Raw genomic sequence first — 26,730 nt, forward strand, 5'->3', positions numbered from 1 at the left:
TCATTTCCATAAAACACATGTGCACATGGAAGGAGAAAATTATCTAATATGTTAGTGTAGCGTTGACTTGTCAGATTTCCCTCAAACACACACAGCGGGGTCGTTCCTAATAAGGATATCCCTCCCCATACATTAAACTTTGGGCTGTATTTAGGTCGTCGATACAACGGTGCTGACGCAGACTTTGTCCATATTTTCACATTATTGGGATATACCCATATTGAGCTTTCATCAGTAAAAATCACATTTTCCCAGTCAAGGTTTTCATGTGCCAAACACCACTCAACACGCCTGTCTTTATGTTCTTGTTTCATGAGAGGAGAAGGAATTCCAGTCTTTTTCTCCCATCCAATATCAATCAAATTTCTTCTAACTGTAGATTTTGATACAACTGTTGATGCCCTTTCTATCATTTCATACCTGATGTTGGAGATGCTTGCCCTTTGCTTTTTAGACGCTAAAATTCCCATCCGGACGCGATCTGAGAAGTCCAATTTTCTGGGTCTCCCTGCTCCTTTCTGGTGCCCCAAATCCTTTCCCTCTTTAAAATTCTTCCTAATCCTATACACAGTAGAAAGAGGAGTTCCTGTTCTCTCTGCCAATGTATTTACATCATCAATTCCTTGATTACACAACTCAAAAATCAACCTTCTTTTATCTTCAGCAGACATTGTTGACAGTGCTGAGGAAAATGACGTCTGCTACAAATTCAGGGGAGGTAACTCTAATTGTACTATACTCAGTAGGCCAAGATGAGTTACCCCCCTTATACCATTACTTAGTTTTAAGTATCAGTGAATCAGTTGAGGTGTTAGGATAGCTCAAAGTAAGAAGAAAAATTCTCAATAATTATGAACCAGACTATATGTAATGCTCACAATTTATGAAACTGATAATTTGATTTTTCATGCTTGACTATTTTGAGATTGTTATTTCAAATGGATCATTTTATGTATGTTTTTGCCTAGAGTCGTATGCCCAGAAGGCAGTGGCTCATGGACCATGGAACTATTAATCTTATAATTTTTCACCTGGAGTATATCATCCGGGTATCCTTGGTGCTGCAAGCTGGATATCGGCTTGTTTTTAGCACTGTCCGTGGTGTGTGTGGAGCTCGGATGACGAATCATTACCACTTAGCATGGAATACCAAACCCCAAACAAAAAAAACAAAACAAAAAAACCCAAACGTCCATTTGACAATGATTTTGATGCAAAACGACCTTGGAAATCCGTTGATTATTGGCCTCATTTCCTAATTCTTGAGCCTCTGGATCAAACTCCATTAAAGCTGAATCCGTTTGCTATATTAAAAGGCGTCCACTGAATAGCAGGGGAAATTAAAGACATGAAACGCTTGCGCTCAGGATCGCTGTTGCTCGAATGTAATAGAAAACAACAACAACCAATCTGCTGTACACTGAAATGTTTGTTGGAGTTCCGATTAAGGACTCCGCATATAGGACTCTGAACATCAGTAAAGGTATTGTAAGAGATCGAGACCGACTGTTTGCAGATATGAAATCACTTCCAGCTCAGAAGAACCTCTCCCAGCAACCTCGATCGCAATCTCAGCCAATTGAGAAACAGACTGGATGGAAAACCAACAATCAAATCTAGATCAGATACATTAAGAACTAATCGAGCCCCTAAAGGATCAGACAAGATGAAACTTTTAAATAAGTTTGGATCACTGGAAGATACGGATGTATCTAATAACATCCATCCTCGGGCACATAGCTTGTCGCCCTCCAAAAAGGTGCGTGGTAGATCCCCAATCAACCCACCTAAAAGATAATGTCCTCCAAACACATAGTACAGTGGAACTGTAGAGGATTGCAAAGCAACCTTAAATTTCTTGATTCTGTCCACCATCAAGGCTTAGGACTTTGTCTTGGGTCTTTCAGAACTTCACCTATTGACAGTCTCTACATTGAGGCCGATGAACCATCTCTTAGACATCGTCGTATAAAATTGTCTTTACAATACATTACTAAATCATATTCTAATGAATCTAACGCTGCCTATAACTGTGTGTTCAGTCCGCTTTGTGAGGATTTGTTTAACACAAAGTCTCAAGGGCACAGAATTAAACCATTTATTTCTTCTGCGGGCATTGAGCTTGAAAATATATCGCCTTCCCGTTTTCTTTCTTCTCCTCCTTGGCAATTGGTTAGGCCACAAGTTGACCTAACATTATCTATTCAGACTCTCTCTCTTGTCTTCAGGCCTTTAAAATGTATCATGTAAATATCCACTTTTAATAGAAATTATTGAACTGCATAATGATATTGCTACTGGCAAATACGGCCACGTAGGCATTTCTGGCAACACAATGGCCGACCTTGCTGCGAAGACAACACTCAACAAATCTGTGACTCCACTTCTTATTCCATACTCTGATTACATAGCTAGCATTAGAACTTACATCCGTGATCTGATGCAGAAGACGTGGAACACCCAAGTAGGTATAAATAAATTACACGAAATAAAACCGTATATTGGTTACACCTACTTGGGTTCTCAGTCCAGATTTGAAGAGGTTATTTTAAGACGATGTCGTATTGGCCACACAAGATATACACAAAAATATTTGTTTAAAGGTGAGGATCCTCCGTTTTGTATTCCTTGTGATGAAAGAATCACAGTCAAGCATATCGTTTACTGTATGGCTAGATTTGTCTTAATTGCTGAAGGGATGATGACTGTTTTTGTACATCCAGCTAGGGTCCATGCAGGAAGGAAATCACATTTAAGAATAGCCAGTTTAATCGTTATACTTTGCCAAATGTATATGTCAGTTCACTTACAAAAGCATCTATACCAGCAAAATGCCCGCTCTACTAAAGTCATATCTGGCGGTCGCGCAATTTGGAATCAGAACTGGGTCTTGAATTATCGCGTGTTCCTAAACTGGTACTGGAAGTAAGTTGGGTCCCGTCTCGCATATGACAAATTAGCACGCAATGGGAGCCATGATCCAGCTTAGTACCGGAAGTAGTGTCCCGTGAGACGTACAGAGCCTATAATCAAAAACATCATGAGAGGTCATGCGACAAGCAAGACGACATTTCAGAGACTAAAGGAACAGGCATCGGTCTCAAGAATGGTTCCTCTAATTCCAGTGGTTGCATCTTTATAACGTGTGCTCGTAGATAAAAGATACCAAGAATAATGCCGAAACGTCTGGCATTGCCTTTGGAAGAGATGTGAGTGAGTGAGTGAGTGAGTGAGTGAGTGAGTCAGTGAGTGAGTCAGTGAGTGTGTGTGTGTGTGTGGGGTCGTGGGTGTGTGTGTGTGTGTGTGTGAGCGTCATCACCATCAAGGCTTCGGTCTTTAAATGTCACATGCAACGTAAAATACTTTGCACATTCTGATACCTTTCGGTGTGCACTTATCGAAACAAATCATCAAAAATGCCAATTCAACCTATAAAGTTGAAAATGGAACTTCGCGATGGAATCTGGGTTCGAACGATTCTCTACATTTCTGATCGGATCGAACGCAATTCAGAGAACATGTACTTACAAAACATCTCTATATACATTCCTAATGGATAACAACTTCTTCTAGTGTCCATAAAGAGTCTTAATTTCTTGTGACTCGTCATACTTCTAAAATGTCCATCAAACAGATCATCTTTCTGTACACACAATGAGCCCTCAGCGTATCAGCAAAAAAAACCAGCCACTTGGAAGTCGTCGTTACACTTGAGTGCACATCCACCCTCTATCACTGGGTTCTGTCTCCCGAGGGCTTCGTTTCGGGGAAGTAAGCCCAAGTCCAAAATATTGCACTTTTGAATTTCGATTGTAGGCTTATAATTTTGTTTATTTGTTGTTGTTTTTTTTAACAATTTGCAATGTATATTATATGCCATGAATAAATGATAATTGTGCTATAATTATGTTTAATTTTTTGGTTGCATGTGACCTTTAATAAATAAAATAGAAACAGATATATTTTGTATTCAACAAAAAAGAAATGAGGAATCTGTAATTACTTTACTCTGTTGAATAGAGACAAATCTATTTTATTATGTTTTTGCGTGGTGGCATTACCTATCGTTTAGCTTTAAAATTAAATACTATGTTTGTTACGGTTAATGATTTGCCGTGACAAAAAGTATGAGAAATCCCCTCAGAACCAGCAAAATATAACAGAGACAAGTCTAATATATATATATATATATATATATATATATATATATATATATATATATATATATATATATATATATATATATATATATATATTTAATAGTATGTATTGATCAAAGAGCAAGATACAACGATTCACAAAAGAGGTTTTTAGTACAATACTGCTGAGTTAAATCTTAAGTAATGGGTCACAAATGTAACATCAACTCACCACAGTCTTTGTTTTCAGTGAGAAACAGTTCTGCTACTAGTACTAAATGTTCACAGCTAGCGATCTGGAATGTAGGTCAGCCTTGACTAATGATGTAGATAAGCCGAATGATGACACCACTCCGGTATTACTCTAAGTATAAGTCCGTATGTGTGTGTCCTGTCAACACAACAACCAGCCTTATGTATACACATCCGATCCATGAGCATTCCAGCTAAGAATGGAATCTTTGCGATAGGCTGCGTTTACCAACAATCAAAACACACCAAAGGGAGGCAAATCTAAAGGGCTACTTTAAAGGCGTACCACTTAAACTCTATTTATCGATGATAAGAAATGTGACCCATAATAACTATCACTCAAAACTCAAAACATTGTGACCCAGTAATAACTATCACTCAATCAAAAATAATACAAATTACAGAAAACACACTCTCGTAGCAAGTAGTAATGATGTTGTTACTAACTAAACGTTTTATTCATAACGACCATGGGGTTACAAGGAAACCGTTTACAAACACAAAATAATGTTTGTATATAACAATATGTTGTAATATACCAAAAAATAACATACAAAAAAAAGGATGTATTTTTTTCATAATGAATACATTTACTACCGGTTCATTCATTCTTTCGTTCATTCATTCATTCATTCATTCCATTAGTAAATCGTTCAATATGGAACACCATAGTTCACAAAATATTATATTAGTTGTACATTTAGTACAAAGTATATGCATTATTGCAAAAACATTTCTCTACAAAGAGAATAACAGACTGCATGTCTCCAAGGGGAGATCAGCTGATATGTCACAACTCTCTTGATACACAGAACAAACATAGATATAAGTAAAACGTAGAAGCAACTGGTGAGTTCAACGTTTGTTAAACATGCGGTTATCGCATTGGTCCTGCAACGACATAGTCTCCCATTTTTCCTGCAGTATCATAACTCGGAATCCTGTCACCATTCCTTCCAAGCTGCCTTACCTGCAGACGTCGTGGCGTCGTAGTCATTCTGAACTGTTTTAGTGCATTGTGCTTCCTGGAGACGATTGTAGCCGTAGTCATCTTCTGGATAATGTGCTCGAGTTCCAAGTGACTGGGCAACCGAGGCTGTGGTGTCGTAGTTGCTGCTACGGACAGATGGTTTGTCTCCGATGTGATCATAATCGTCTTCCTTGGAAGTAACAGCAGGATTCCGTTGTACATTTGATCCAGTGATTGGTTCGATTGTAAGATAAGTTTGTGTAGCTGATGAAGCCGAAATACCATCAGAAATAACATAGTCATAATTACTCGGACGTCTGGGTGTCTGTGAGTCATCTATCTCCTGGTAATGACTCTGAGAGATATCGTGGGATTTTCTTCGAGTTTCATGTTCTTGATGTTTGGTTAATTTCTCATCCCTTTTGACCCTTTTGAAAGAAAAATCAGACTAAGGCTAATCAGAAATGGAATGAAATGTGAAGACAAAATATCATGGATTATGCACGACTGTACAAGTGTATTCATCACATATCTCATTTGAATTTGGCATAAAACGTAAAAACGACTGTAGCTAACTTATTCCAGATATCCAGTCTTTAGTGAATGGCCGTCTCACTAATTGTTATCTATGACCATTCATTCATGCTAAAAGTCGAAAGGTTTATTACCTACAAAATAATATTTTGGTTTTCGAATCTTTGTTTCGCAAGATACATTAGCTACACCATTTAGTATTACACATGGATTCTAATCACTCATGACCCTCCACAGTTGTTTTGAATTCTAGATGAAGATGTATGACAGACATCTTTAAGGAAAACTTTTCGTTTATTGCATTTAACTTGGCAGAATATCGATGTAGATTCTCACGCCGAGATACGAAGAAGTACACCACCAACTGGATTAAGCCCTTTTATATACCATCTGAATGGACTTTGTTGAGAGATTGATAGGCAAATCGGGTGTCAATACTCAGTCGACCCTTAATTTTCAGTTTATCCTTGGTTAGTGACATCACATTTTATTGGTGTCTGAGGGTTTTCTCTCTTTGTAATTCTTATGTTTGCAAGAGAGGATTTGGACTTTGCCATGTTGAAGCTGTAGTTTGAGCTGGTGTATGCCGGTGATTACGATTATGTCCATTGTTGCTGGGAATGCTGTTCATATTATATAAGTGGCTTTCTAAGTCTAAATATTTATCTGCTGCTGATCAACAATGCAGTATTTAGTTGTTGTCACTCAAACGTGATACTTATGTAAGACTCCACATCACAACTCTGTTAACTATATTTAAACCGAAGCTGTCACTATAATACTTACCGTTTTCGTAAAAACCACAGTGTGACTATTACAACGATCACCATAGCAAAGACTAAGGCTATGACCCCACCAACAACTGCACCGACATCTGTACCAGCTTCCTCATCAGGTTCACCCAGTCCTCCAACAAGGCATCATGGTAACATAAACGGAGATACAATATTATACAAGAAACACATGGAACCTCAATTCAAATGTTTTTACACCAAATCCTTCTTCCACTTTCCCAAAGCATGTATGTATTGAATCAAGTGTTGTTTTAAGTAATTTATTTCAGTTAAAATATTAGTGTTTATAAACTACGCGTACAACAAACGTCACTCATTTCCAGGAACAAACATAGGTTTGTTCTTAAAGGAAAGAGCAGTGTGGCAAAATTCTGCTTTTCCCGATCAAGCGGATTAAGACTCTGCCGAGTCGAATGATGAATAATGAATTTTAAGAAAAGTCAGTCTCATTCAAATGCCGAAACTGTTAGTGGGTTTACCACTTATAGGTAGTCATCTAACAGAGATTGTTCAATCGGATTTGTTTTGTTAGACGACTTCACAGCACATTATAGATACTTTTTTATTGGAACACATGAAGCGTACTTACCGTGAGGATCAAATGTTGATGTGTTGATACATATGACTGGATGACCTTGAACATAAAAATCGGGTGGGAGAAATGCCAGACACATTTATCGAAACACTGTATAACAAATATGTGATAATAATCCAAACACTGCCTCTAACGGATAATATGATGATTATTACATGTTGCACAATGCATCTCTTTGTTATCGTAGCGTCTAAATGAAATTCTCAGCAACTTACTGTCAACACACTGGTATTTAACGACAGAGAATGTACGTTGTCCTACAGTGCCATGCCACGAAGCACGATACATACATATGCTCTTTGTAGAACAGCTCTCGTTTAAAATGCTTAGCTCTTCCTTCCCGAACATGTAATATCCATGTTCTTTCACTGTGTCAAACCCTACTCGGCTGCAATTAGAGATAAGTGGTCCACACTCTGTATTGTTCCTGTAGTAAGCATCACAGATGGCAATCAGTTGAGGACTTTTGCATTGGATGTTGTGAAAAGTACACTTAGGATCAGAAGATCCATAGCATGCTTTACTCGTGATTGTTGTGCCTGAAACATATAAGAATATGAATGCATCAAATGTCAAGGCAGGGTGGAACATGGACTTAGTCGTTTATGGGATAGATGCAAAAAGTCGTTTGTGCACTTTCCTCACGTTTGTCCACTTCCATAATCATATATGAAACACACTGGTGTTACAAATAAGAGTTAAATGGTTCCCCAAATCTACCAACATAGTTAATCTCTCATAAACTTCTCACAAGGTCAAATATTACTTAAGGTTTTTGTTTGTAATTTGTCACGCATGGACAAGTTGGCATTCATATGTGTTTGAATGGGTAGGTGAGTGAGTTAATATTTAACGTCACCTCCGCAATTTTGCTGCCATATCGTGACGAGCACAGTTAACGCTGAAAAGGAGTCTATGTATGTTATAGAACCTGTCGACGAAGGGCAGCCAAACAACTAAGATATCACACTTGAATTAATACTAGTGTGCAAAGTTAAAACTAATATCGCTATTGGACAATACAATATAAAACCAGGCTACAGATCGCCAACAGTGACTGAGTGATGTAATATTTAACGTCACATCGGCAGTATTTCAACCATATCATGCCGAGAACATTTGACACTGAAATGGAATATATGTGGAATAAGAAATGGAATAAAAAGACAATACAATATAAAACACGGGCTATAGATCGCCAACAACTGAGGGTAGATCACCATACTGAGGATTAGATCGCCAAATACAGAAGGTACATCACCGGACTAGGGACCATGTGTATGAGGCAGACAAAGGTAATAATGAAGTGGATATTTGTACGGATATAGTTCATGTTCTTCGAACAGACAGTCACTTCAAATTAGAATAAGCCAACCAGGAAGTAGCTGGATTATGATGTCAGCTGTAATACACATCCTTGTTGAAAACGTCGCCCAGGTATTCACTCACAAACACGGGCAGACAATACCGCACGGCAATACTCAGGTAACTAAATACGACGCACAGGCTATCATGTCCTGGCAGTGCACACACATTCATCCAGTAGCCAGTACTCTGACTAGACTTTGCATGGAGAAAATGATTTGTCCTGGATAAGACTGATACAGTTTGATACCATTTAGTATTGACAATCTTGTGATGGAAGTGTAATATCATTCTGTGACTTATTTATCAAATTCGGAAAGCTATAACTTTCTAATACTTAAGAGCAAAAACTCTCAAGTGTTTATTAACCTGGCGTAAAAAGATTCCATTCAGTCTAGAATTATTACAGTTTTCATCAGAGAAAGACAGGTATCGTACAGAAGTAAAGAACCAGATGATACTGGAGTCAAAACGAAGTAGGTGCAAGGCATCGACAAGCAGGAGGTAAAGAGGTAAAGTAATGGTAAATGTATACAGTGACGACAACCATGACGACAACATTGTTCACAGAGAGGATACTTATCACCTTGCCTACTGTGAGCACAGAGATGATAATGTGCTCTCTCAGGTAGTATCATTGTAATGATCGTTTCTTTTATAAATAGAAACCCGATAAGACTTTATTTCACTTCCTTACGTTAGATACCATGGTGCAGGAACTATATGAAGAAAGTACTACTAACTGGCGACCCTATTCAACGGGAACGTGTAAGTTGCTTGTTGGGGGGTTATTCCCGGACCGACTTCATAACTATATCTGCTTGTGTGATCTTAACCATACATGCATCCATACCCACCTGTCTACCTGCGTACGCACAATACACGCAGCGCACATACACGCACGCGCACAAACACATACATGCATACATACATACATACATACATATACAAACGTACACACACACACGTACATATACACATACACACACACAGATACATACATACATACATATATACATACATACATACATACATACATACATACATACATACATAGTCATACATACAGTCATACATACATACATACATACATACATACATACATACATACATACATACATACATACATACATACATACATACATACATACATACATACATACATACATATTCAACAAATAAACAAACGACGCATCTCTCTATCTCTCTCTTTCTCTCTCTCCCATGTCTCCCATGTATCGAAACGTCCTTCCAGGATGTCTTATAACCTGGATACATTTATGTACCCGCCAGTTTATACTTGGTTGTCAGTCAGATAAAATTTAACTAGATGCAATCACAAACATGAAACAGCATCCACAAACCTAATCACGCTAGACGTCATGTTGCGCGCAAGCATACTCGTTTTTTGTACAATATATGTAGCATTTTGAATTATAGTCATAGTTTACCCTGAAAACAATGAATCATGCATCTGTAGATGTCAGTCACGAGTCACGATGCAGTCTCACTTCTCCTTCTCTTTCTGGGAAACCAGAGACCATATCATCTACATTGTGTGATCCCTGGTAAAACAGGATGTGTGTCCTATATCCTATGTTAGGTATTACTCATCATCATGGACCAGGATCTAGTTTGTCGATCTATTGCAGTGGTGGCCCTCTCTCTGCGTTTCTATTGTGATACTAAGTGTGGTCTTGAATGTAGTGAAAGTATCTTTTCCCAACCGTCTCATAGCAAATCAATTATTGTAACATATATAGGGGATACTCTACATCACTGGCCTCGCCCCTGATGTGGAATAAGATGGAAATGTGTTCGTGTCGCTGAACATAGAGGGGGTTAATATGCTTTAATGACTGACGGGAAGAGATGACTAGCAACTTTTGTGCTATTATACGCTGACATGGAGCGAACCCGACTCATGTTCCTGAATTAGCCACTTGGAGTTGCGTCCCTTAGATGCCGGCGTTACATACTTTTGTGGATTCCAGTCTCATATCACATGATGACTATCTTTCTAGGTTTCTAGGTGTTCAGCAACATACTCTTACGTATGGTTTTATCAAGTGTCAGGTAGCTACGTTCTGCAGGTCCTCTGCAGAATATATATGTGCTGTATTTCCTTCGTAAACTTCACCACATATCGTGAACAAATACAGTGTTCCAGGTTAACCTAAGCACTGGAACGAACTCCAGTATGCCTGTCAGTACTTTCAGTTGTCAGATCAATATTTACATGCCTGGTGTCGAAAGTGGAGCCTTTGTGAGCTAGTTACCGATATTCGCCCCTGTGCAGGTGTCTCTTGGTCAACTCGGGTAACCGACATTCGCCATTTGTAGGCGTCTCTAATCAACTTCGCCCTTATCCTCCCGAAAAACTAAATTGTATTGTACAACCTCGGTATTTTGGGTTGGCGTAATGAACACTACACACACAACCTTTGACGCTTACATATTGTTTTTGCTAAACACCCTGATGAATGAATAACCCCCATCCATGGATGATAATGCCTGAATAAGAGCTGTTGCTGATGTTGTTTAGATCAATAATGACAATCAATTAGATACCGGACAATATGGACTGTCCTACGTGGCCATAGTTTAGTACCACAGGCCTTGAAGTCGTGTCTACGGTCTCCATGTTTACCTCCAGGCCTACTGCATGAATCTAGATTGTGAAATCATGTAGCCCTGGGGCACTCTTTGATGGTGTATAATGATCTTATTTCGCATGTTGTGTCTGCAGCTGAAACAGTGATTTGTGACATGTAAACGACACTAGTGAATCAAACATTTTGGCAATCTGGAATAGCTTGGAGTAATGTCCAATAACGCCTATTTGTCGTTGATGGACAAAGGATGATTGGTTGTTCAATAGAAACTGTTATGTCTGCTTGATTCCTACGCCTATGGATCGCCATGTAGATGGTATGGTACCAGATATAATTCTAATGTGTGAATCGTCGGTTAGATAGCGAAATCGGGGAACTCGCTTTTGGAGGATGAACTCATGTATGCAGACATCATTAGGCCACAATACCCTAAAATTGGGCTATAAATCAGACTGGATTATTTTCAGACCGACGCCATATAGTGGGAATATTGTTGAGTAGCGTTGAACATCAATCCAACCAAAGCACCCCAGTGAAATGCTAACTGACCTTATTAAATGACTAAACGACTAGTCTCCAGTTGCAATTGATCTCAAAAAAAAAAAAACAAACGCCAAAACATGCCTAATCGTCTTATTGACATACAATCCACATTTCGAAGTCGTCTACAAGGAAGTTGTATAGATGTATGCAACATGACAAATAACCCACATCGGCTAACCCATTAGGTTTTTACTTATAAGGACATCTGACAAGAAAGTGTATAGCTATTGTGTACAATGCTGTAAAGATATGATTGTGGTTTACACACGACAGCGTGTTTATCACAAAACCAGCTTGAGGACAGAATAAGGATGAATAAGTACGAATCTCCCATGTCGTGCAAACAAGCTGCATTATGTTCTGGCAGAAATGCATGACGATGGAGGTGAATGCGTTCAACTTGATATTTTGTCCATGAGTGTTTGTGCTCATGTCAGGTAAAGCATTGGATGCGTACTTCTGCAAGCTGAAGCCGTATGTGTAGTGAGAGTGAGCTAAACAAAAAGAAGTATAATTAAAGATAGGCGATGCACTGCGGCATAGAGTTTTTCTAGCTGCTCCTACCTCAAGGTATCCAGCAGTTTGCTAAATATATAGAAGTTATTCTAAACGAATATACTCTAAACATGTTACCCTATGGAGCCATCAAATATAAGGATAGACACTTTAATCGTTATACTTTGTCAAATATGTATATCGATTCACTTACAGAACGATCTCCAGGAAAATGCTTGTTCTATTACAGTCATATTGGGCGGTCGCGCAATTTGGAACCAGAATTGGTTCTTGAAAGTTCGCTTGTCGGAAATCTGGTACTGGAAGTAAACTGTCTCCCATATCGCAAATTGGCTTGCGCAACGGGAGCCATGGACATCTGAGAGGTCTGCGGTCAAGCAAAACAAGGTTACAGAGACTAACATGACAGGCCTCATTAGCGCAGACTCAAGAATGGTTCCAATAATTCCACTGGTTGCATCTTTGCTACGAGCTCCCGGAGATAAATGATTCCAAGAAAATGTTGAAACGTCTGACTATATATGATAAGGCTTTCCAGATACAGCATTTCCGTTAGAAGAGATGTGGGGGTGTTTGAGCTTCGCTGTACGATTTGCAGAGAAACAGTTCTAACGCAGTGCAGATCCGAGAGATTATCATACACAAGACTCACAGGTAAAACTTCTAGACAGTAGGTGATGAGTAGGGGTTATCATCATCATCATCATCATCATCATCATCATGCGCCGATATCCAGCTCAGCTAATTCTTGATTTTGACGTTTTTTCAAGGTCGAGAAATCACTTAGAACACTCATCTTCCATCGCACATTTGTTAGTGTTTGTTTCTGGTCATGTTTGAACAATATAGCGCCTGCAGCAACGACTCAAAGCACAATTGACCGGCCTCGTAATTTATGAAACACTGCCGTTGAGGCGAAATTGGCAGATTGTCCGTCATCAGCTGCAAATGATGAAACAACTGTATTGATGACGAAACATGATAATTTTGAAATCTCCGATATTTATTATGTTATTTATATGTGTTTGAATTAACTTAGTTTGACTGGTTACCTGTTTCGACATTTTTAGCCGTTCAGTGCGTATACCTTGTTGTAAAACACATTGCTCACCCAAGAGAAAAGAATATTGCATGTCTCCAAAGTCAGATAAACTGATATGTCACATCTCTCCTCACAGAATACATGTAGGTCGAACGTTGAAGCAACTGGCAGTTTAAACGTTTGTAAAAGAAGCAGTTATCGCAACGGTTCTGCAAGGGAATAGTCAGGGGAACGATCTCCCAGTTTCCCTGCAGTATCACAAGGCGAATTCAGATTCATGTCTTGCCTGCAGTAGCCGCCGTGTCGTAGTCATTCTGAACTGTTTTAGTGCATTGTGCTTCCTGGAGGTGATTGTAACCGTAGTCATCTTCTGGATAACATGCCCGAGTTCCAAGTGACTGGGCAACTGAGGCTGTGGTGTCGTAGTTGCTGCTTGAGACTTGAGGTTTGTCTCCGATGTGGTCATAATCATGTTCCTTGGATATAGTAGCAGGATTCTGTTGTACATGTGATTCAGTGACTGGTTCGATAGTTAAGTAGGTATGTGTATTTGGTGAAGCCGGCATACAATTAGTAGTAGCACAGTCATAATTATTCGAAAGTCCGTGTATGTTTGAGTCATCTGTCTCCTGGTAATGGTTCTGTGAGATATCAGGGGGTTTTCTTTTAGCCTCTTTATCCTGACATGGGGGCCCCTTATCGTTTTTATTGTTTCCCTGTCTCCTGAAATAGAACATAAAGCCAATTACAGTTGTAATGTAACTGTGCACAATAATCTACAGATTAAAGTACATATATCATCATCATCATTTGTCATATTTGCATTTAGGATAGAAAAAAAAAGTTAAAAAAAACAACCGCAGCAACTAAATTCGAGTGATCACATCCCCTGTTCAACGAAGGCCTAAGCAAGGGCCCCGGGTCAGTTCCCCACGTGGGTGAAGACCGTTTCTGGTGATGTTGCCGGAACATTGCTAACAACGGCGTTAGAGCTCACTCACTCACTCACTCACTCACTCACTCACTCACTGTTCCCCGTGAAGCGGATCACGTTATTTCCAAGAAGCAGCTGTTGCCCAAAGTTATCTGTTGTGTTCAAAGCACCTTTGTTAAAATAATGTCAAAGGATACGTTGCGGTATTCTTTAAACGTATGTAAAATGCATTCAAAAGACTTAGTAGTACATATTGCAACTAAAACAATATACACATGAGCCTTACCGTTTTCGTAGATACCACACGATGGCTAATACGGTAAACACGACGACCAAGACAGATACCACAGCCCCACCAACAGCCGCACTGTCATTCCCATCAGGGTCACGCTGATCTTAAACATAGCATCGGTACATATGCATTCTTGAAGTGTCTAGATGAAATACACCACTGTTCGTACACAATGTAAAGTAATGCTTTGGCATCAAGGGCAAATTCCCCCTGCCTTCCGCCTCTTCCGGGCAAACACACACACAAGTCAACAAACAAACAAATTACGACCCTGGACATTATCCTCCACATCCTTGACATTAAAACGGACAAAGTCCGTCCTACACATCTTCAGCTTCAGACTAAACCTTCCGGTGATCTTTGATCAACACTTAATTCCCTTTCATTTCAATTGGCTGAGAGGATACCCATTGGTTTAACTAACAATTGCACATGCGTTTGAGAAGATTGCTGTATTCGGGGGAAAAAACCGAAAAAAGCGTTTGATAAGTTCATGTCCATGAAATCGCACTTATTTTAGGAGATTAAATATTGTCCTGCGAAGACAGTTAACGATGATGTGTTCGTACGTGTTTTGTGATACAGTGGATTTCAGCTCCGTCACCCAAATGCTTTATTTGTTATAGGCACCCGTGGCGAGCCACCTCCTCTGTTCCTATTTCTCAACACACCATTTTGGTCCTGACTTTATCTAGACGGGGGTCCTGGTTCTATAAATCGGCTGATCACGCCATGCCCAGCGCAACATTCGTATTGCACCAATTGCATGTTATTGTGTATTTGTGAAATGTTTGTTTGTATAAAAAATTATGCACTATTTGTTTGCCTAGAGTCCTATGTCAGATGGCAATGGCTCATAATCATGGGCCAGTCTGGTGATGTCGACCTCTAAATTCTCCTAGTTTTTGTTAGAGCCGAACCATCTTGACATTATACTTGGTATGCAAATATATTTATGTCGTATTCACTGCAGTACATCACTCATGTATCCCTGGTGTTTGCATGCTGGATATCCGCTGCGCTAGGGTTCCGAACATCTCAGATACATCATGAGTCAAATACATTCTGTTTCCGCTAGAGTTAACAAGAAAAGGCGTCTGGAGGCTGGAGATATTTCAGTTCCAAAAGAACAGGTCAAGTAGACAAACATTATGAAATTATTCATTGAGACTAGAAATTGTGAACCCCTCGAATTATATACTTTTTGGATTTCTAAGACTATTCAATCCATATGTGAAGAAGTAAAAAATGCCGTGTGTCTCCGAGGTGGTCAGCTCCTTGAAGTGAGTGAGTGAGTGAGTTTAGTTTTACGCCGCACTCAGCAATATTACAGCTATATGACGGCGGTCTGTAAATAATCGAGTCTGGACCAGATAATCCAGTGATCAACAACATGAGCATCGATCTGCGCAATTGGGAATGGATGACATGTGTCAACCAAGTCAGCGAGCCTGACCACCCGATCCCGTTAGTCGCCTCTTACGACAAGCTGAGTCGCCTTTTATGGCAAGCATGGGTTGCTGAAGGCCTATTCTACCCCGGGACCTTCACTGGTCTAGCTCCTTGTAGAATGTGCAAGTAAAACAGTCAATTAATATATTGCAACAACACCAATTTGCAAATGTCAGCGTTAAGGTCACAGAACAGAAAATACACAACTGGAGTAGAGGAATTGCTCTGGACAGAGCCCGTTGTTTGGCGGAAATGTCAGTGGAGGAAATCACTGAAGAACTTAAAGATCAAAATGTCACATATGTAATGCGATTCACAGTCAAGAAATATGATAGTAGAACCGTTCCAAGCGACACATATGTGTTTACTTTTTCACGGAGCATAGTCCCTAAATCAATAAAAGCTGGTGATTTCAATATCGGAGTGGAGGTGTACATCCCGACACCACTCCAATGTAATACATGTCAGAGGTTTGTACGTGGCTCAAAATCATGCCGAAATGTTCATAGTTGTGATCGTTGCAGTGAGGATCATGAAGATGCTGACTCCTACAAAAATCCTAAATGTGTAAACTGCAGTGATCGTGTTTCATCTTCAAAATCCTGCACTGAGTGACAGATCCAATCAAAAATCCTGAAAAGTCCTGAAGTGATTCAAATGCGGTCTCAAGGTAACCCACATCAGTGTCGGTTTCATGCCTATGTTTCGGATTAACTTGGACTAAATCCAAACAACCTATGTCTGTGCAAACAACTTATGATAGTCAGACTATTGTGACATCAGCCTCTCAGACCGTCTGTTCAAGTCTGCTCCATTTGAACCCCCGGAGATTGAGTAATTCCACCTTCAGAAAACACAATTTATTATTTGTCTATCCAGTTTATATAGCTACTGTTAGATCTCATATACTCCCTACTGGCTGCCAATCAACATCCCTTGTTTCCTTGTTTATAAACCATCTATATTTTCTTCCGGCTTCCATCTAAAATATCTAATTAAACTTCAATGAATTTATTTTGGGTAAAATACGGTAAAGGTTTGGCTAAGGCAGCAGTGTTGAGTTGCACGTGAAAGTGGTGTCACGAAGTCACGTGAGAGAGGTTTCTTTGTGTCTGAAAAGGAATGTTCAATCTTTCGAGGTCTTCGCACTGTGCAGGCGAGCAGTTTTATATGCATCGATTTAATGATTCCGTATGGAAGATAATGCTGTCTGGCGTTTAAAACCGTGTGTTACTTGTGTGTATGCTCAATCTTTTTGGAAAAGTGAGGTTTGTATGTAGCTGTGATGTGACAGACCCATATGCACACCACGAACGGACGGTGGAGCAGGCCAGACTGTGACGATATCCTGGATCTGTCAGATAAGTATCATCAATTTTCTAACATTTTGTATATTTATACATATATAAAATGTAATATATAAATATATATATGGTTTATGTTAACACATTTCCTTATATCCTGCTAATGTTTCCAATATATCGCGAAAACATCACTGAACGTGTACTTTATAAATAAACCTGCTCGCCTGTAGACATAACCCAAGTTGTGTGTTTGTTATACAAAATAAATATGTTATGTTCGGTTGATCGAGGAGAATTAGAGCAGAATCTAATTTATAAACAACTCATTCTCGCCTCATCCCTCATCTGTTGTGTGTGTGTGTGTGTGTGTGTGTGTGTGTCTGTCTGTCTGTCTGTCTGTCTGTCCTATGGCCGAGAATGTTTAATTTCGTCAGAACTAATGTTTTGGAGGTTGTAAATGAATGAAAGTGTGTTTATAAGTATCACACCACGAAATTCAACTCATTTTGACTTATTTCCGCTAATTGAGAGCGATGTTAAGAAATCTCGCCCATGGGTTGAAACCATTTTGGCCCATGGACGAGGATATTAACTTTTACTCAAAATTGTGTTTTTCCATGTTTTGGAGGTCGTCAAATGAGGGCATAGTCATAAGTATCATATCACAAAATTCAACTCATTTTGACTTAATTCAGCTAATTTAGAGCGATTTAAACAAAAATCTCGGCCATGGAAGAAAAACAAGAATACCGACCATACAGTAGTACATATATAACAGGTAGTTTCCGAAATAATAACACGACACGGATCCTCTCCCACATGTTTCAATAACGATAGTTAATATATTAATTACTCCCCGTATATCACTTACTTGACAACGGGATTAGAATCTGTCGAAACGTTGCTAATTCAAAATAAAGAAGTTGCGTATCTATAAAATAGTCCTCATCCTTCAAGCTGTATGTAAGCGAATAGAATTCGGTATTACTCACAATTAGAAAATTAAGCAATCTGTTTTCATTAGTTTCTGTGCTGACATCAGACTGATCATCATTACTTGACAGTTCCCCTTGGATTTTGTCGCTTAGTTTGCTTGTTTTGACAACCCAGGGGTTGACATTGGTACTGACGAATGTGTGTAAGCCAATGCGTGAAGTTCAACCTTTTCACGCATGCTATTGTCTGTCGTTACCTTCGAGAACGTTAGCAACTCTAAATTAGCAGCAGGTCTACCAGCTTGTTTCACTTCAGATCACGTTATGACATCTTTGCTCATTAACTCAAGGTATTTTGCTGAAGGTTTGTAGTTTAACATTTTCCGCTATTTTAAATTGCTTTTTGAAAAACACATATTTTTTTCATGACAATAATTTTGGTACGCCGTATAAATGATCCAATAATTAAACCTTCGAAAAGCTACATCCAAATTTCATTTTGGCCAAACAACCTGATTCACCAACTGTCTGAAATCAAACGACGCTTGTGTATTCTCCTCACCTGGTGCATGTTAAGGTCTCATGGATCTTTTAAAGTTTTAAACAGAGAAGTGGCAAGCCTCAGGCTATATAGTTACATACATTATATGCACATGCGCATATTATACACTTACCTTCAGTGCACTGATATTTCACAACAGAGAATGTACGACTTGCACCCCGCCAGGGAGCAGGATACACACACTGGAATCCTGTTGAGCAGATTTTGTTGAGGGAGTCCAGCTCGGTTTTGTTGAAACTGTGGTACCCCTTTTCTGTTATATTGTCCAGATTCACAGTGCTGCAATCAGAGACACCTGCACCACACTCTGTGTTGCTAGTATAGTAGGCGTCAACAATGGCGATCTTCTGGGTGTCACTGCAGTTGATGCTGTGTTGAACACAGGGTGGATCGGATCCATAGCATGCTCTACTGGTGTATGTTGTACCTATATAGACAACAAGACACAACAAACGTTTATGCACTGTTGAATGTTATATACCGAATTATGGTGTTCCTCTCTATATTGTCCTTAACGCTGCCTCTGTTATACTCTGATTGAGGTGTCCATGCAGGAAGCAAAGTTACTGTAAGTCCCCATGGTCCCTAGTATGGTGATCTACCTTCAAACGATTATAGTACAACGGTGTGTGTATATTGAATGAAACACCGAAAACAAGAAGGATGTGTCCAAGTTAATGCTCATCACGTACCGCACGTTCATTTGGTTCACCGTTCCAACTACTGAGCCTACTCACCAACAAAATATTCTGGAAAATTCGTTTTCGGCTCTTACTATCGGACATATTACTTTTGGTGTTTCTTATTCCCGAGTTTGCCTGACCCTCCATTTATGATCTAGCACTATTCTAAATCTAGCTAATTCTTTTTTAAATTATAATATTACATTAGATAGCATACGCTACGTTTATAAAATGTACTCAACGTGCAACACTCAGGAACTCAAGTGCAGCTACACATTTCTCAATCCACAGCAACCATTACACCTAACATGGAACCTTACAGGTAAAAAGTACGCACGTTCCCTGCATCTGCATCTTTCCATACAGAGCATACATGTGATTAAATGCACAAAGTATGTAACGTTAACGTTGCTATGTGTAATTGAAAAGTTTTATTCGGGTTACGCAAAGCATTTCCCTTCTACACATAATGTCTCACCTGTACGAACTGGCCGAAGAAGGTAGCAAAAATGTGTGACATATATCCAGAAGATCACAGACTTCGCCATAACGTTCACAGTTCAGTTTGACTTGATACGCCCACATTGACAGATCTAAAATGGGGGAGGTTTGCATCATAAAAAATAACTTCCTGGTGAAACATACCTGAGTAGGTAGGTCATGCAATACAAAAGAATAGATGAGTGTCAGCACAATATAATCATGGGTGATAGACAGTCCACCTAGAATTAATCCCACAGTTGTTGTCCTGGGGTTCCTTTCACGAAGTAGCTCTTAGTAAGGTTAACCGTAACTCCTATTCTTTAACATTGCACTAAGATAACCTTAGTGACTAAGGATGACGTCAGTGTTTTGTGAAGGGAGGTCCGGGTTCACTCTAAAAGCACGAAATTCCCCAAGCTCATTGGGCATTGAACATTACACTCCGTTTATTTTTGTAAACGCGACACGGCAATAAAGACAAGGAGAGGATTTTGTATGAAAATTTTCTCAAGCCAATGTTCTATTTTCAATCTGAAGTTAGATATTTGTGGTGCATTAATAATCTACTCACTAATAATCTAAAATTTCACTTGATTTCGTGTGTAGTATTGATTATAAACCAAATGGCAACTGGTATCATACCACAGAACTCATGTATTAATGTTTTAAGTGAGTGCAATTTGTGTCATCACTGGCAGAGGGACGTGTGCAAACAAACCACCAACTGGTCATATCTAGAGTGGGTGAGTATGGCTTTAAGCTCCCTTTAGTAATATTTCAATAATACCGCCGCGAGACACCGCGCATTTCTGATTAGACAGGTACGGTGGGGTAGCCTAGTGGTAAAAGCGTTCGCTCGTCTTGCCGAAGACCAGGGTTCGATTCCCCGCATGTGTATAATACGTGAAACCTATTTGTGGCGTTCCCCGCTGTGACATTACTAGAATAATGCATCGCCCAAATGCATCTTGAATTTATTGCAATAAATAAGCCACATTGACAGTTTCAGATCCCATCATTATCTTCAATACTTTGCAATGAAGATAAGGTAGATTTATCAATGTATTTGGGCAGAGCCTTACCCATATGTCTACGTTGAACGAGCTCCAAAGAGATGTCACAGCAGGAGTATCCAAAACCATTTGGATGAGATCACTGACAGAGATGAAGGCTTAGAACCCCCCTGAGTTTCAAACTCACACGAAATAAGATCACTACATGGAAATTGATCATTCCCTGTCATCATGGCAGGATGCTTTGTGATTTTTTTCTCTTTCTGTGTTCAGTCATTTGTATTTGAGATTATTTGCGAAGAAAAACTCATCCCAAGAACACACGCAGATGCTTCCATCACTCCGGGAGATCAGGGAGATAATGCACAGCCCGAACTCCCATCTACAACTGATTGGGCTGGATACCAAAGGAAGGTGAACAGTATATCCACTACTGAACGACACTACACTTAGCACTGAAACTTTGTCAGGATTTGCGAACAGTCCTCACTTACATGTGTCGGTTCGAGAACATAACATTGGTGTTCATAACATTGACTCAACTATGTGTTTCACGTTGTGATCCTTTAATTTGTGTCAGTATTTGAAAAAAAAAATGTCGACCCAGTAAGGTATTGATGGGAGTCCCAAAGCAAGAATAGTAACCAAAAAAGGCAAAATATCATTTATCTACTGCGCATGCGTAAACAGAAATTATTGTGAGCGCCCCTATATCAGTAAAATGTTCATAATGCACCAGACTATAAATGTGCAGTTCTATGCGTTTGTCATTAAATGCACCGCTTTACAACAGGCTGTTTCTTTGAAAATGGATATCATAAAGCATGGTCTGTGTTTGTTAATTTTGTTTGGGGTTTAACGCCGCTGTCAGCTTCTCTACTAGCTATTCGGTGGTGATCTGTACAAAATATATCCGGACCAGACAAGTATGTGATTGACATCGGTAGCTACACAATCCGTACAACATAAATTTGTAGATTAAACATAATGCATTAAAATATAGAGGCTTAGTATTAAAACAGAAAAGAAGATTGTTCATATTCAGAAAGAGCCACTCAGAATGTCCATCCATGAAATCCGGATTCGTTTGTCCAAAACTGTGAAGAATGATATTATTCACCTTTAGTTACCTGAAATACATATCTGAATTAATGCAGATAGTGAATGTTCCAAACTGTCATAAATACATGTTCTGACTTTGTCGATACCGGGCTTGGGGGTGATTGATAGAATTGGTCTTCAGTCACCCATGCTTGTGTTAAAACGCGACTAATGTGATCGGGTAGACACGTCACCATATCCCTGTTAAGTAGATCGATGTTCATGTTAGGGATAACGGGATAGTGTAGTCCAGATGCGATTGTTTACCGACACTGCCATATAGTTATATAGAATATTGCTGGTTGCGGCTTAAAACAATTCGCCAAAAACAACAGGGCGTTATTTCAGGAATTCTTCATGGGGACACTGTTACTGGGACCCATTTCACGAAGCGATCGTAGCTCTGAGACTGTCGTATGTCCATGTTAAAATATGGAAGTTACGATCACCCTAGCGCTAAGATCGGTTTGTGAAAGGGGACCCAATACATCTATAGTACGCTGAATAGAGTACGTGTCAACAGACACACATATGTAGTTATCCTGTCAGTTTTCAAGTGCATCACATGTTTCCAATGGTCGTACTGCGCACACATACAGGTCGATCATACTTACGTTCATCCTCACTGAATTGTACCTGAGTACACTTCTCGTAAGGTGCATGCCATACTTACTATAAACCCAAGAGAATTCACGTTTGTAGTGCAAGCATTCAGTTCTCCGTGTTCAGTACGTCTACAAGGAAGTAACACACGGCCATGCTGTGTCAGTTGTAATATACTCCCTTGACAACAACGACACTAGATGTCTCATTGAGACAGGAAATTACGCACAGTCAGACAATACCAGGTTGGTATTACGTGATATGGTGCACATATTGTGCTTGCAAGTAACGTCACCCATTTGTCATAGATGAGATTAAATTACTTCGAAAACATTTAGTTGTCTGACTCGTGTTGTAAGGACACTTTGGTTCCGCGTCATTGACGTAAATAGCAGCATTGATTCTGAAAACATTGCTTAAAGTGTGTCTGATACGGAGCACCTGTAGCCATAAATACACGGAACAGCAAAAGAAACGTAATTTCGAAAAAAAAATCTCATGAAGAAAGCGGTTATGTTTTTGTCTTCTATTTAAAATTGACAAAAAAGCCATGGTTGACATGTCATTGGTTCACAACTGCACAGATCGATGCTCATGCTGTTGATCACTAAACTGTCTGGTCCAGACTCGATCATTTACAAACCGCCACCATATAGCTGGGACATTACTGAGTGTGGTGTAAAACAAAACTCATTCATTCACTGTATACATTTATTCTTAATACATTGTATACCGATATAAGACTGGATGCAAGTGTCCCTAGCATGGTGTTCTACCTTCGGTTGTTGGCGATCTATAGACTGTTTTTGTCATGCATGTTTAAAATGTTTCAAATTTCATTACTAGTTTAAAATATATATATATGTGAGTGTCTAGTTGTTTTACTGCCCATAGTTATCATTATGTATAATTTGATATAGTCACGACATGTGTGGAATATTGTCGATGTGACATAAAATCAGGAAAACAATTCATGAGGAAAACAATTCAGGATCTGTTTGTGCATTGTATCACATACCGTCCTGATCTGGTAAAAAATAGATCGACCTAAAGGTTAAGCTGTAGGAGAAAAGGAAAACATGGTGATAAATTGCCAGTTGTATTGTCCCAAAACTGTTTTCTACTATAAAAATACTTAAACGCGTCACAATTTATATCTGGACTCACAAAAGTCCAAAAATTCTCCGCACTGTGGCCACTCTCTCACAAATGACTTGACAAAAATATACATGCAGCTTTTATGAATATGTGCTAAGGATGAAAATTTTATTTTCGAAAACTCAAAATTTTAACTCCTTCACCCATGGGCAGGCCCAGTGGGGAAATATGTATTTGGAGTTATTCAAACATTGTCGCCCATGGGCCAATACGTGTTGCGCCCATGGGATTTTTTATAAATCTGTATATTCCAATGCCCCCGGAGATTGGATTGAAGTGTAAGGTGGGCACACACGATATTGACTGCAAGTGACCCCTCCTTTGTTTGATGTCGTTGTTGCGTCACTGACGTTGTTGATGATTGGACGTTAAATCCGTCACTAAGTTTTGTCAATCTTTATTTCCAACATAGCTGCTAAATCCCCTCTGATCATAGCATGTTGAATCTTTATTTTGCCGGTTTTGCCGGTTTTGCCACTTTTGCCACTTTTGCACTGTACCTATTACCGCGGCGGTGTATATTTTGGTGTGTTTTATTATTTCATCTACTTGTCTAGATTTATTCATTTATTAATTTATCGATTGCTTTTTAAAATTTTTTTTAGTTTGTTCGTTAGGTTTACTACTGGGGGCCGACTGCTTTGATAACTGTAATTTTTGCTGTGACGTTTGACGAGCGGGGATAACGGAGGAGGTGACCAAGCCAAAGGAAGACACAAGTACTCCATACTCTATCATTGTCTTCCTTCCTGCATGAAAATGAATCTTTTCTCACTGTAGTCTACGATGACGACACTGAAAGGAAACATAGAACTTAGTCACTATGAAAACCAGAAAATAGCTGAATCCGTCCACGATTTTATCAAGACACAACGCTTGACATTTTACAGAAAACTAATTAACTTATCAATAGCCTTCTCACAGTTGCTCTATGTTTCTACAAATCGCTAGTTAGACACAACAAACCGTAACTTTCTATCTATGTTTACTTAGATGACAGCTGTACTTGAAAGCTGTATATGTCGTATGGGTGCGTTGTTGATATAAACTGTAAAGGTTGTTTACCAATGCCAAACAGTGTGTAAGAAACACACACACACACACAAACACAAGGAGACATGGAGATGTATGGAGAAAATCGAGACATGTGTAGAGCAGCAAAGATTCACGTTGTTCAAACGGTGATGCCAGCCTTTTCGATTATTGTTCGTGCGGCGGCCGTCATTCAGAAATTGGTGCCACAGCTCCTTCTTTCACTGATGTCTTGGCAGAGTATCCCTGACTAGATTAGGGCTGAGTCTTCTGCTATTCGCAGGTTAAAGTTTTTACGGCAGGCGATACTACGGGTGTTATTAGAACAACATTGTCACACTCCACTGATTTTCGACAGCCTTTTCGACAGACAGTTTTGTATTAGATGAAACATTCGAAAGTCCTAGTGTGTGAACCAAAATAATTCGAAGATACCACCATTCGGGATGGGATGAATAAACCCCTTATACTCCTCATCGCAATGCTACATCGCATTTATCATAATGAATGCTTAAACCTCTCTGTGTGTAAAAATAGCATCAAAATAACTTGAAATTCAATCATGTATTTTATTAACATGGTACTGACTATAGTCGATTCGAATCACTGCTTCACAGTCCACTGACTGCCGTGGATGCATGCTTTTTCCTCTGGGCGGGGTAACTTAAGCTTAGTGATTTATTCTTCCTCGCAAGGCCACGTGAACCAGTCAGAAATAGACATTTTTAAATGGGTTGGATAAATGTGCCATGTACGTGTTTATAAACCTTGAGCTTCCAGTTACATTTCATCAACTGTGTACCAATATTGGCCTGGTATATGTTTTTTTTTACTAATCGTGAAGTCCTAAATAATTACATATTGGCTCCATATATGTTCTTGTTGACATCCATGGTACTTATCGTCTTTTTTTTAGGGTACTAATATCTGAAAACATTTGAAGTGAATACACCAGGCTTACACTTGTAGGATATTTATGAATGTAAGTGATGGCTACATTTGTGCACAATCGCAAACGTATAAAGGTACCATGTAAGTCCATCTCGGGTCATTGCAGGTAGCAAAATGTACTGTAAGTCCCCATGGTGATCTACCTTCAGTTCTTGGTGGTCTATGGCCTTTTCTCGCTTTGTGTATTGTTCGAAAAGTACTATAATAGACACATTAAATGCTAGGTTTAAATCACACTGATTTTCTTTAACTGTCCCTTCCTGACACGTTTTATAATATACTTCTATTATTTATCGATGTTTAACTGACCTGGGTGACGTGAGGATATGGCTGAAATATTGCCGACGTGACGGTATATAGTAACACACTCGCACTCAAATTCTTTTCATCAATGATTTTTTAACGAACTTTGATAATGAGGATAAACTGAAAAAAAATTTGCATTGTGCTTCCTTTAAACGTAGAAAGAAATTTGCTCAAGTGTCATGGATAGTTCCAAAGACATTGATATATGCTGTTATGTAAACCCAAACAACTACATTTTGAAATTACGTTAGCTTGCCAGAGGGTCAAACTTTTATTTGGGGTAAGGAAAACATATATTTGGGGTAATAGTAAAGTAGTCTCGCCCATGGGTCAAAATGTTTTTCGCCCATGGCCGAGATTTTTGTTTACATCGCTCTAAATTAGCTGAATTAAGTCAAAATGAGTTGAATTTTGTGTTATGATACTCATGACTATACCCACATTTTACAACCTCCAAAGGATGGAAAAACACAATTTTGAGTAAAAGTTAATATCCTCGTCCATGGGCCAAAATGGTTTCAACCCATGGGCGAGATTTCTTAATATCGCTCTCAGT

At 39.2% G+C, this 26,730-nt stretch overlaps 1 protein-coding gene across 3 annotated transcripts in view; it reads right to left on the reverse strand.

Moving 5' to 3' along the window:
- Positions 1-22,888, reverse strand: part of LOC137288167 (uncharacterized) — a 68,412-nt gene extending 45,524 nt beyond the window's left edge. Inside the window, exons 1-7 of one of the 3 annotated variants that reach the window (XM_067820596.1) lie at positions 22,798-22,888; positions 20,006-20,120; positions 18,957-19,271; positions 7,500-7,823; positions 7,279-7,323; positions 6,682-6,802; positions 4,312-5,789 (exon numbers count right to left, since the gene is read on the reverse strand). In XM_067820596.1, the coding sequence (XP_067676697.1) occupies positions 5,336-5,789; positions 6,682-6,802; positions 7,279-7,323; positions 7,500-7,823; positions 18,957-19,271; positions 20,006-20,075 (1,329 nt within the window). In that variant the 5' untranslated portion in view covers positions 20,076-20,120; positions 22,798-22,888 and the 3' untranslated portion in view covers positions 4,312-5,335. Of the gene's footprint in view, positions 1-4,311; positions 5,790-6,681; positions 6,803-7,278; positions 7,324-7,499; positions 7,824-18,956; positions 19,272-20,005; positions 20,309-22,797 lie in introns of those variants that run through there. The other 2 variants (XM_067820591.1, XM_067820590.1) reach the window with 2 other exon arrangements.
- Between the last annotated feature and the right edge of the window lie 3,842 nt (positions 22,889-26,730).

The sequence above is a fragment of the Haliotis asinina genome, chromosome 6 (assembly GCF_037392515.1).
Source record: "Haliotis asinina isolate JCU_RB_2024 chromosome 6, JCU_Hal_asi_v2, whole genome shotgun sequence".
Taxonomy (NCBI): Eukaryota; Metazoa; Mollusca; class Gastropoda; order Lepetellida; family Haliotidae; genus Haliotis; species Haliotis asinina.